Source organism: Vipera berus (assembly GCF_964194415.1).
Source record: "Vipera berus genome assembly, chromosome: 1".
Taxonomy (NCBI): domain Eukaryota; kingdom Metazoa; phylum Chordata; class Lepidosauria; order Squamata; family Viperidae; genus Vipera; species Vipera berus.
This window is the reverse complement of record NC_138202.1, coordinates 28967008-28979295: the sequence shown is the minus strand read 5'-3', so window position 1 is coordinate 28979295 and position 12288 is coordinate 28967008. Positions and strand designations below refer to the sequence as shown.

Genomic DNA, 12288 nt, shown 5'->3' with positions numbered 1-12288 from the left:
GTAAGATTGAAAGGCCATCAAAAGGCTACAATATGTTCACGTTATTAATTTTAAAATATTTTTTTCAAGTTCTGATTAACAAGACACTACTTCATAGAAAAGACTATGACATAGGGATGTTCAACATCAGATCTGAAACTGAAAAGATGCTTCAGAGTGGGAATGGACACATATTTGTCAGCATGCTGTTGAAATAGACATGTTCAGGATTGCACTATAAAAAACATACATGCCTTGTATCTTCTGGGGAGAACATGTGCATATCAGAGCTGTACCACCCATCCTTACAGTACTGCTCGACATACTATCAAAAATTTCATGGCATGATGAATTTGATTTCTGAGCAAAAAATTACAGTAGACACTAGAAATTCACTATCATCTGCAGATATAATCCTCTGTTACAGGCCTGGTCCACATAGTTTATTGATGTTATAAAACAATACAGTTAGTGTCATATCCAATCACAAAAAGAAAAAGAAAAACAAGTTAGGTGGAATTTATTGTACAGCATGTAGAAAGAAAGAAAGATGCTTTGTGACTTATTTCCTAAATTAAAAAAATCTAAAGTATATTCAGCATTACTGAAAGCTATGTTTAATGGGAAAATGTTAATAGCAACAAGGTACTTAAAATCCAAAACACTGAATTATTAGCCAGCAACTTAATGATGAAACTAGATACTAAAAAAGCAAAATGGTTTATGATTTTGTCTGAAATATTACCTCTACCAAACAGAGAAATGGAAACATTTAAGTTAAGTATATACTATTAGCATATACTTTCACAGCTATGAGCTAGGGAGAATTTTGACTTGGCCAAAAACTTCAACATCGAAAATGGACTGTCTTTCAAATGAAAGAAAATTTCTTCATATAAATAACAAGTTGCCCTGCTGGATCAGACCAAAGGTCTATCCCAGGGGTAGGCAACTTTGGCTCTTTTATGACTCGTGGACTTCAACTCCCAGAATTCCTGAGCCAGCTATGTCCATGAATCATAAAAGAGCCAAGATTGCCTACCCCTGGTCTATCCAATCCAATCAGATGCTTCTAGAAAGTTCATAAACAAGGCATGAAAATAAAACCCTCCCCCAGCAAACTGTTAGGAGACATATTGCCTTCAAACACAGCTGACCCTAAGACCATAGCTACTTTTTTAAAGAAAAAGACATCTTTTGGAGAGCCATGTTGTGGCAGTGAATTCATTCATTTGCAGAAAAAGAAGAAATTAAAAAAGGAAGACAACTAATTTTCAACTTGCCTGAAGATCAACCTTATTTAGTGGGCCCAATTTAAAAAAATCTAAAAGAGAGGGGAAAAAAACTTTCTATCCACCCATTCCACAAATATTTGCATGAGATTCCCATTATCTACCCCAATAATCTTTTTTCCTGACCTGAAAAATCTCCAGATGTTGCTAGCCTCTTATACTAAAATTGTTTTCCCTTAATCCTGCTTTAATATTAAAACACAGTGTTTAGGAGCATCTTGAAATACAATAAAACAAAAATATAGCACTACTCCAAAATTTCTACATAACTTCACATGTAAATAACATAAAAGAGAAACAAAAAATGTTTATATTAAAAACTAGTTTTATAAACGCACAATATTGCATAAGGAACTGCTGGTATTTTGTTTATTTTCATAAGAAAATAGATTGTGCGACTGGCTACAAATGCGCTGCTGCAAAGCAATATTTATTTTTTTAAAAAAAAGTAAAGTAAAAATTTATTCAAACATTAAGAGATAACAGCACAATGTGCTTTCAAGTATGCCTACAACCACATGATAGAAAGCTTAGACAAATTTATTGTGGCAATGTATCATCAGATAGAAATTCTTCAGTGACAAACTCCTAGTCAAAATAAAAAATAAAATATTTTTTGAAAAGGTGCCTACTTCAAAGCTGTCATTATGAGCATGTTCTAAATTTAACTGACTTGAACTGTTTATATACCAAAAATGCATTCATTAGCTGAGTTACTGAGAAAGAAAGAAAGAGAAAGAAGAAAGAAAGAAAGAAAGAAAGAAAGAAAGAAAGAAAGAAAGAAAGAAAGAAAGAAAGAAAGAAAGAAAGACTCATTATGTAAGAAATTATTCAAAGTAGAAAGGGGATCAGATACAAACTAACTGAATTAGTGCAGTATTTGTATCCAGGCTTCTAAAATCAGATATAGAAAATATAAATACACTGCTTTTAGGTGGTAAATCACCAATGTCCAAACAAACAGAACAATTATGAACAGGGAGGTGCATGAAGAGAAGCTCAGTTGATCTGATCCAGGGCTCTGAACAACTCTTCACCTTGTAACAAGTTTCGGTTGCCTTGTATAGGAGCATTGACTTCACAATCATAGCTGGTAAGCTGTGGGAGTCCCTTCTCATCCATTGACTGCCCTAGAAGTTTACTTGCTATATCTACAAGGAAAAAGAAACTGAATGTATAGCATTCTGGAGCAATTAATTGAACAAATAAATAGACAAGTCACTTGTCATCTGTTAGAGAATTTAGCTATGACTATCTGATAACAGCTAAATGTAATGTTTCCATTTTATGGGGCAGCAGAGAATAGGTAGAACCTGGGGCCTTCGGTATTGGACAAAGCCTTTCTCCTGACTGGGTGAATTATGAGTTAGATCAGTGGTGGCGAACCTATGGCACTTGTGCCAGAGATGGCACTCAGAGCCCTCTCTATGGGCACGCGCACCATGCCCTGGAGATGGCAACTGTCCGTCTTCAACCAACCGCCTGCTAACTCGCCAAGGTCCCACGTGGCCAGATGCATCCCGGCACGGCTGGCTTCTCTCCCCCCATGTCCCATCCCTCCTGGCCTCGCATGCTCTCCTTTTCCCGGGCACAACCCACCGCATGGCCTCCTCAGCTGTCGGCTGCCCATCCAGCTCAGACGCTGCTACTTTGAACTGCTGGCGGGCTGCGGAGCCCCAGGTTGAGGGGCCAGCAGGCTGTGCCTGCTGACGGACACTGTCAGCCCCCATGCGCTCGCTGGCTTCTGTGTGTGGGGGCCGATGGTGTCAGGCAGCAGCCGCCCCACCCCTTGCCTTCCCTCATGGCAATGGTACCCCTGCCCTGCCTCACTTAACCTCACAGGATGAGTCTCCTGCCTACCGCCCCACCTGCCAGAGATCTCCTGGATCTCCCCCAATCCTGCCCACCCCCCACAGGTGTCCCACGAGCAACATTGAGGTGACCACGCCCACCTTGGCCACACCACTCAATCTGCCATGACCACCACAGCCACGCCCACCCAGTGGGCCACGCCCACCTGGCACCCGGCGATAAATAAGTGGGTGTTGGGTTGCAGTTCGGGCACTCCGTCTCTAAAAGGTTCGCCATCGCTGGGTTAGATAATGCCCAGCTGATATGCATTTCATTTTTATACTGTATTTTATTTATTGTAAATTGCCTATAGTCATGCAAAAAGTGCAATGGGAGAGTGTGTGTGTGTATGTGTGTGTGTATTGAATACATAAATATAAGGTGAAGTATTCTTAAAAAATAAAACAGAATTATGGAAATATATCCTGAAAAAAACAATAGTTAACAGAAATCTAAATTAAAGGAGTAACTGAAATAAGATTTGCCCTTGCTCAGAAGAGAAACAGTGAAAGGAAATATTAAGTTATACAACTACACATATTTTATACAGGCTATAGAATTACTCTGAATTCTCAACTTTTTCTTTAACCTAAGGCACAGACTAATCCACTGATGCCAAGCAAACAGAAAAGGCAAAGATAAGCAACCTGTCTGTATAATAAACATGTTTGGAAATCTGAAAATAGGATGAGAGAAGGTAAATTGGTGAGAGTGCTTCCTGCTGCTTCTTTATAGCCCTAAGGAAGTGTCTTATTTACATCTTCTTTCCTTTTTTCCCCTTGCCTGACATTCTTCCCAACTAAGTAATGGGAGAGTCCTACCCACCATTTTTATTATTTAAGAATGCTTCTGACAGGTTCATAGACATTGCTGGAAATAAGTAACAATGCACAAGAATATGCTATACAGCACGGGTGTCAAACTCGATCGCAGCACGTGACATATTGTGACATATCGTGACATTTTTGGCCTTTATGGAGCCTGGGTGGGCATGGCCTGCATGTGACGTATCCGGCCCGCAGGCCACCAGTTTAACTCTCCTGCTATACAGCATGGGAGGAGGGTGTCTCCAATTATTTTTAAGAAACACAGTTGCTGTGTTCTCAAATCCTATGGAAGGATATTAGTTAGTGTTAATTTCACAATTCAAAGTTCCCCTTACCCTCAAGCATCTATGATCTTATCCATTTCATTCCTTTCCCCAATATATGTATTAAAATAGAATTTCTCTAATAGACAGCCCAATATAGCTTGGGCCTTCATATCATTTCCAATTTTTATTAATATTAATTAAATATTTAATATATTATTTATTTATTTATTTATTTTTAAATCCCATTTATATCCCGCCCTTCTCCAAAGACTCAGGGCGGCTTACAATCTAAGAAGCACAAATCAATGTGCTTAGCAATAGCCTTCATTCTATGTATATGCCTGCTTATTAGGGCTTTCGGGGGCCCCCAAGCGGCATTATTACAAAGTCAGCTTATTGCCCCCAACATAATGAAGCTAAGGTAAAGGTTCCCCCGCACATGCATGCTAGTCGTTTCCGACTCTAGGGGCCGGTGCTCATCTCCGTTTCAAAGCCGAAGAGCCAGCGCTTGTCCGAGGACGTCTCTGTGGTCATGTAGCCGGCATGACTAGACGCCAAAGGCGCACGGAACGCTGTTACCTTCCCACCGTAGTGGTCCCTATTTTTCTACTTGCATTTTTACGTGCTTTCAAACTGCTAGGTTGGCAGAAGCTGGGACGAGTAACAGGTGCTCACTCTGTTACGTGGCACTCGGGATTCGAACCGCCAAACTGCCGACCTTCTAATCGACAAGCTCAGTGTCCTAACCCACTGAGCCACCGCGTCCCTCATAATGAAGCTACTATTACTTAATATTTCATAAAAGAGAACCTCCCGTTCCTCAGATTAGTAGGTATACTAATATACTAGGTAACTAATCTGGAGCATTTGTGCAACTACAGATGTTTACATGAGAAAAGGAGAAGGGATCATATCTGATTACATTAGCATTACACCAACACTAACCTGATGGTAATAAAATTACAGTCTTCTCCGCCACCTCATTCTGTCCGTTTGATCTGCATCCTTTTACACGTTTCCAAGCCAGTGATATATTTGTTCCAGGAGGCCCTGGTTGTGCCAATAATGTGCCCTTAAAAATACATACACACTTTTGTTAATGTAACCTCAGAGCTTCTACTCAAAACTACTAAAGAGATGAAAAAAAAATGTACTCATTTAAAAGCAGATATCCTGAAGAGCATGTGATCTCTGATAGCAGATCAGAATCCTGCGTATGCTTGTGCCTGCCCACGTTTTCCCTCATCCTTGAGTCACTTCATGCTCTACCTAACAACCTGCACATTCGTTTAACGAATGCATTGAGGAAAGCAGGGATGGGAAAGTTGTTAATTATGCACTTCACTTGCCATTCATGGACTACTTAACTCTAGATACTATCTACCGTAGATGTATCTAGAACCATATCTACACGGGTAGGCCACCACTTTTCTGAGCAATTAATGAATTGCTCTTGCAATTTTTTAAACAACATTCAATCAGAATCTATTTTCTAGTACCGTATTTTCCGGCGTATAAGATGACTTTTTAACCCATGAAAATCACCTCAAAAGTTGGGAGGTCGTCTTATACGCCCAGTCGTCTTATACGCCGGAAAATCAGCGGCTGGCGTCTGGCGGGAGCCGGCAGGGCAGTCCTGCGCACGCGCGCACTCCCCGGCTGCTCCTTAGCAGCTGGGGAGTGCGCGCGTGTGCAGGACTGACCTGCCGGCTCCCGTTCGACGCTCTTCCCTCTTGAGGCAGCTGCTGCCTCAAGAGGGAAGAGCCGGCTCCCGTCCGACGCTCTTCCCTCTTGAGGCAGCAGCTGCCTCAAGAGGGAAGAGCGTCGGACGGGAGCCGGCAGGGAAGTCCTGCACACGCTCTTCCCTCTTGAGGCAGCAGTCCTAAGTAAGAGGTAGAAGGAAAATGATTTTTTTTCTCCCTGCTGGGTATATGCTTTTCTGACATGCATGCCTGCAACTTCAAGGGATGTGGATTGCCTCCATCTATGTTCCATTCATTAAGGAAAACACTCATATTGTATGTTCATTGTGGAAAGATTTGAAGCCAAGAAAGAGGGGAATAACCAATGTTTCGCTTGGGTGAGCAGCTGACTTGAATTTACAAGTGTGTCAGGAAAGAGGAAGTATAAGAAAGTGCAAGCAGCCAGAAATGGAACTCTTCTTCTGGATGCTGAGATTCAAACACCTTTGATTTTCCTTGTAGTTGTTGAAGTTAACCTTGTATCTGTGAAAACCTGATTGTGTATCTGTACGTATGTTGATTATATGTGTAGTAACATAAAACATTTTTCAAACTTTACTTCCATGCAAATAAGAATAAAGCTGTTGATCTGCATCTTGTTGGGTTTAGGGAGGGGGGGAGATACCTCTTAGAACCAACTTCTAGTTAGATAATTAGCATCAAGCTTGGTTGAAGTGTTTGGTGTTGGAATCATATCTGTAAGTCTATGAATCAGTTTTCCTTGAGATGATTTGTATTAACTCCTGAAACATTATTCTTCTACCCTCAGCTTCCAGGAAGCATGATAAAGATCTACCACAGTCGTTGTGATGAGAAGTTTGCTTAATCAAAAAACAAAATATTTCATCAAGGCTCTAATTTCATTTTTTATTAGATCTGCCTCCAAGTGGAGTTGTAAATATGGAATGCTAGATGCCCCTTGAAATCCTTTCATTAGAAACCTGGATCAAATAATCTCAGATAGAGGTATCAGACTTCCTATAATTCTATAAAGGAAGTGCTGCAGGAGTTCTTCCCTCTTGAGGCAGCATCCCCGAGGACTCTTTAGGAGCCGGGGAGCGATGCTGCCTCAAGAGGGAAGAGCGTCGGGCGGGAGCCGGCAGGGCAGTCCTGCACACGCGCGCACTCCCCAGCTGCTAAGGAGCAGCCGGGGAGTGCGCGTGTGCGCAGGACTGCCCTGTGGGCTCCCGCCAGGCGTCAGCCTGCCCTGCTTCCTCCACAGTGAGAGGGGAGGGCGTGCCTTCCCGGGCTCGCTGATTTTCCGGCGTATAAGACGAAAAATCTTGAAAATCATCTCAAAAGTTGGGTCGTCTTATGCGCCCAGTCATCTTATACGCCGGAAAATACGGTAGCTTCAAAGCATTCATCCATGTTGTATATCTTGCCTTTTCTTAAAGCTAGTCAAATCCAGCTTCTTCCATTTCTTTCCCCTGAGCTGTTTCTAGCTGCTTGTTCAACTTACCGTATATACTTGAGTATAAGCCGAATTTTTCAGCCCACTTTTTGGGCTGAAAAATTCCACTTCGGCTTATACTCCAGTGAACAAAAAAACTTACCGAGGACTTGTGCGCGGCCGAGGCTTTGGTGCTTCCGGGATCGCGCGCACCTCTCCCAAGCCACCGCCGTCCGGAGACCTGCCGAAGTTTGGGGAGGTGCGCGCGCACCTCCCCAAACCTCCCCAAACGTCGGCAGGTCTCCGGACCTCCGCGCCCTGCCTGCCTGCTTCTTTCCGCTGCCTAGCTGCCCTACGATGTAACCCGCTTCATGATCGAGTGCGACGCCTGCAAGGACTGGTTTCACGGCAGGTAACACAAAGCGATCGGGCCTTTCCTCCCCCCCCTTTCCCTCCCCCCTCCCGCTCTAGGGCAGAGATCCCCTTCCTGCCGTGAAACCAGTCCTTGCAGGCGTCGCACTCGATCATGAAGCGGGTTACATCGTAGGGCAGCCAGGCAGCGGAAAGAAGCAGGCAGGCAGGGCACGGAGGTCCGGAGACCTGCCGACGTTTGGGGAGGTTTGGGGAGGTGCGTGCGCACCTCCCCAAACCTCCCCAAACTTCGGCAGGTCTCCGGACGGCGGCGGCTTGGGAGAGGTGCGCGCGATCCTGGAAGCACCGAAGCCTCGGCCGCGCGCAAGTCCTCGGTAAGCTCCGGGCGGTCACTTGCTTCGCGTCTCCTGAGGGAAGGGGGGGCGACTGGAGCGGGCGTGTTTCCTCGCCTGCTGGGCGCCGCGATTTGCCCGGGGAACGCGCGGGCCCCAAATGGCAGCGTGGAGCGAGGAAGCGGACAGCCAGGGCTTCCCCGAGAGCCGCGGCCACACAGGGTATTCCTGTGTATTCAGGCTTGCAAAATGGCGGATCGAGCCTCTGCTGGCGGCAGAGGCTTGCAGAGTGCGGATCCAGCCTCCGCCGGCGGCGGAGGCTTGCAGAACGGCGGATCCCAGCCTCGGCTTATACTTGAGTCAAGAACTTTTTCCAGTTTTTGGGGGTAAAATTAGGGGTCTCGGCTTATACTCGAGTCGGCTTATACTCAAGTATATACGGTAGTTTACCTTCTCAAATCTGTTTCACTTTCACTGAGTTATTTTTAAAACTGTTCTGCTCAGAAATGAGCACAGTATCCAAGGTGAGTTCTGACGAAACAATAGGAGAGTATTTTCTTTCATGAATTTAAATTATACTATTGTTATTTTTTTATTTTATTTTTTTTATTTAATCCCATTTATATCCCGCCCTTCTCCGAAGACTCAGGACAGCTTACAATCTAAGAAGCACAAATCAATGTGCTCAGCACACTGTTGATTATGATTTGTAAGATTTCTATAATAGTTCAATCCAAGACTCCAATACTTGCTTTCTTTGCAGCCATAACACACCACTGGCTCATTATCTTAATTTCTGTACAGCCCACACTTAACTAACCATAGTCAGCATGCAATGGGTGAAATGCTTTGCTGAAGTTAGTACAGGTTAGTACAAGTTAGTCCTCAAGTTATGACCACAATTAAGCCCAAAATTTATGTTGCTAAGTGAGAAATTTGTTGTGAGTTTTGCCCCATTTTATGACTTTTCTTGCCACATTTGATAAGCGCAACTACAGTTGTTATGTGAATCTGGTTTCCCCATTGACTTGGCTTGTCAGAAGTTTGCAAAAGGCGTTCACATGACCCCAGGACATTGCAACCGTCATAAATGTGAGTCGGTTATCAAGCAGCCAAATGTAAGTCACATAACCATGGGGATGCTACAACAAAACAAGACGCCCTGCCTTCTTCCACTTTGACATCCTTACAGGTCTGGTGGTCTCCTAACCCACAACTAAACAAGACCCACTCTGTTTAGCTGAAGCATCAAGGTCACAGTTGTAGTATTACAACTCTGAAAGAGCGTGAGTAATGAAAGATAATGTTAAAGGACACAGAAGTGAGAATACTAGAGCTCAGCTGACCTTTCATTTAGCTGACAACTGAGCTAAAAATTGTAATGTTCTTGTAAAATAACCTGATGACTCAAGAAAAATACATTTTTAAAGATGCAATACCCAACGTTAAAAGGGAGGGGAGAATCCTTAAAAAAACATACAATTCCTACTGCCTGGAAAAGCAAGCCATCCTGCTCCATTTTCCGTTTCCTCTGAATATTATGGAGAGCTATTATCCTTGGACTGATGTCTTCATTTGCTTCATTCGATCTAGTGTGGAATATAAAGCCAGGGTGTTAACAACTGTTCCATATCAATTAAAACTAAATTTATGAATAATTACACAGAATAAAATCTGGAATGTTTTCTTTTATAATAATGTCAGCTCATCAGGGTGTAGACCAGTTGTGAGAAATTCTTTTCAGCATGGAATTGTACCATTTCTGTGCCTTGAACACACTGCTGATGATATCCTTAAATGAAAAGGACTGAAATGTTCAGACCAAGGTATATGTATGTGCATTTTACGTGGGTAATTGGGGTGGACTTAGGAAGAAAAATAGATATTTTCAGATTTTAAAATGTAAATATGCTCCCAGCATATTGCCCCTCATTTTATCCATCTCGGAAGGCTGAATCAACCTTGAGCCAGTCAGGATCAAACTCCTGGCAGTGGGCAGTTTGCCTGCAATACTGCATTATAACCACTGCACCAACCACAGCCCCTATAATATGTTTGTATCCTGATGTATTTCATCTAATGATCAGAAGACATACCAATAAGTGGTATGGTCATGTAATGTTTTGTCTAATGAGTAAATAACAGAATAACAGAGTCGGAAGGGACCTTAGAGGTTTTCTAGTCCAACTCCTGCTCAAGCAGGAAACCCTATATACCATGTCAGACAAATGGTGGTCCAATCTCTTCTTAAAAACCTCCAGTGTTGGAGCACCCATAACTTCCTTCTGAAGGCAAGTTGGTCCTACTGATTAATTGTCAGGAAATTTCTCCTTAGTTCTAGGTAGCTTCTCTCCTTGATTAGTTTCCATCCATTGCTTCATGTCCTACCTTCAGATGCTTTGGAGAATGGGTTGACCCCCCTCTTTGTAGCAGCTTCTTAGATATTGGCACAGTGCTATTATATCATCCCTAGTCCTTCTTTTCAGACTAGACATACCAAATTCCTGCAATCGTTCTTCATATGTTTTAGCCTCCGGTCCCCTAATGATCTTTGTTGCTCTTCTCTGCACGCTTTCTAGAGTCTCAACATCGCTTAGCAATGGAGATTCCTGTCCCAATTAGGATCCTTAACTGAGGACTACCTGTATCAGAGGAGATTTCCCTGTTTACAAATTAGTTGTCACAGCCAATAGCAAAATACCTTTTTAACAAAAATAAATTAATCTCCTCCCCAGTGATCTTTCACGCTCACAAAGGCTTTTCTGGAAATAGATTCCAGCCCAAATGCTAGCATTTTGCCCTTATTTTTTAATAAGACAAATTCTAAAAGAAAGACAAATAGGATCAGTGGATTTAATAGTGCTTGCAAGCACTACTATTCACAAGTTCATTCGCCTTTCTGTGTTTAGGCGTATAGATCACATATTGGTTTTAAGATCTGACAGATAACTCTATTTACCTGTTACCAAAAGTAACTGTCAACAAGTCTGGTGCTCCTGGACTCATTTGGTCCCTCTGGTCTATTGTGCCATTTCCTGTTCTGACTGGAGATGAAGTCCGACTTTGATTCTTAGGATAAGGTGATGCCGGGGCACTGATTATGGGAGCAGGATCTGTGAGTCCTTTGGGGTTAATAGGAGCAGATGTTACAAGCATCTTCGGATCAGTTTCATATTTGATTGTCGTGGATTTTACCGTGTCAGTGGCAGGTGACTGCTTTGGAGTTTGCTGAAACCCTGTTACAGGAGTCACATTAGAAGAATTTGCAGTACTGCCCTCCAGTGGAGAAAGCTGATCGAAGGTGCGCAACTGGAAATCATCATCCATGGGGATATAAGGTGCTAACATTTCCAAATCTAAATCTGTTTCCTGAAAGAAGAAGAGGACATAATTGTGTAATCTGACACAGGATTGTGATTAAACTGCTATCAGGCCTGTCATCTTCCAAGAATCTATCAACCCCGTTCCTCTTTCAGGCTTATCAGGGAAAGCTACCGAAATGGAAATGGCAAGCAAAATAGTTTTCAGGCATTTATGGGGTTCAGCTCTATTAGTCTGATAAAATGGCCTTATCCTTATTTTATATATATATGAGGATTTCAAAAATAACCTTTATTAACATTATCTAGAACAGTGGCCCTCAACCTTTTGGGCACCAGGGACCGGTTCTGTGGAGAAAGGTTTTTCTGTGGACCAGAGGCGGCATGGTTTTGCATGCTGCCTACATCCCACAAATGGGGGCCCACTTGGTTGTGTGGTCCCGTTGCTGGCATGCCGTGGACCAGTGTCGGTCCACAGACTACACTAGTATTCTGCAGCATTTCAAATTCTTTTCCCAGCAGGAGCTCCAGAACACACAGTTGCACAAATATACCACCTGTGTCAAGTTTCCAACGTATGGGCTTTTCAAGTGACTCTGAGGCATTGTTTACCTTAAAAGTTCTTTATTAGCCTAATACACCGGCAAATGCTTGCTCGAAGGAAGCTGGAATCTGAAATCTCTGCCCCTTGCACAATATATTAAAACACAATTCTCCATCTTTCTAATTTTGTCATTAATCATATTCTCCAATTAATTTAAAGAATCAGCTTCCCTTCCGTTAGAAGACCTGCCAAAGCCTTATCTTCTTTAGAGAGACAAATGGCCCTGAAAGTGCATTCCTACTCTTCCCTCCTCCCAACTTTAAACTAAAACAATACACAAGTCTTAAAGCAATACACAAGTTTAACATAT

The 12288-nt window shown here is 42.8% G+C and overlaps 1 protein-coding gene across 2 annotated transcripts in view; it reads right to left on the bottom strand.

The window, feature by feature from the left end:
• Positions 1 to 370: 370 nt before the first annotated feature.
• The window catches only part of HIF1A (hypoxia inducible factor 1 subunit alpha), a 53936-nt gene continuing 42018 nt past the window's right edge, over positions 371 to 12288 (bottom strand). For both annotated transcript variants that reach the window (XM_081317688.1, XM_081317687.1), the window contains 4 exons: positions 11014 to 11423; positions 9535 to 9643; positions 5161 to 5287; positions 371 to 2422 (listed from right to left, as the gene is read on the bottom strand). In XM_081317688.1, the coding sequence (XP_081173814.1) occupies positions 2271 to 2422; positions 5161 to 5287; positions 9535 to 9643; positions 11014 to 11423 (798 nt within the window). In that variant the 3' untranslated portion in view covers positions 371 to 2270. The remainder of the gene's footprint in view (positions 2423 to 5160; positions 5288 to 9534; positions 9644 to 11013; positions 11424 to 12288) is intronic.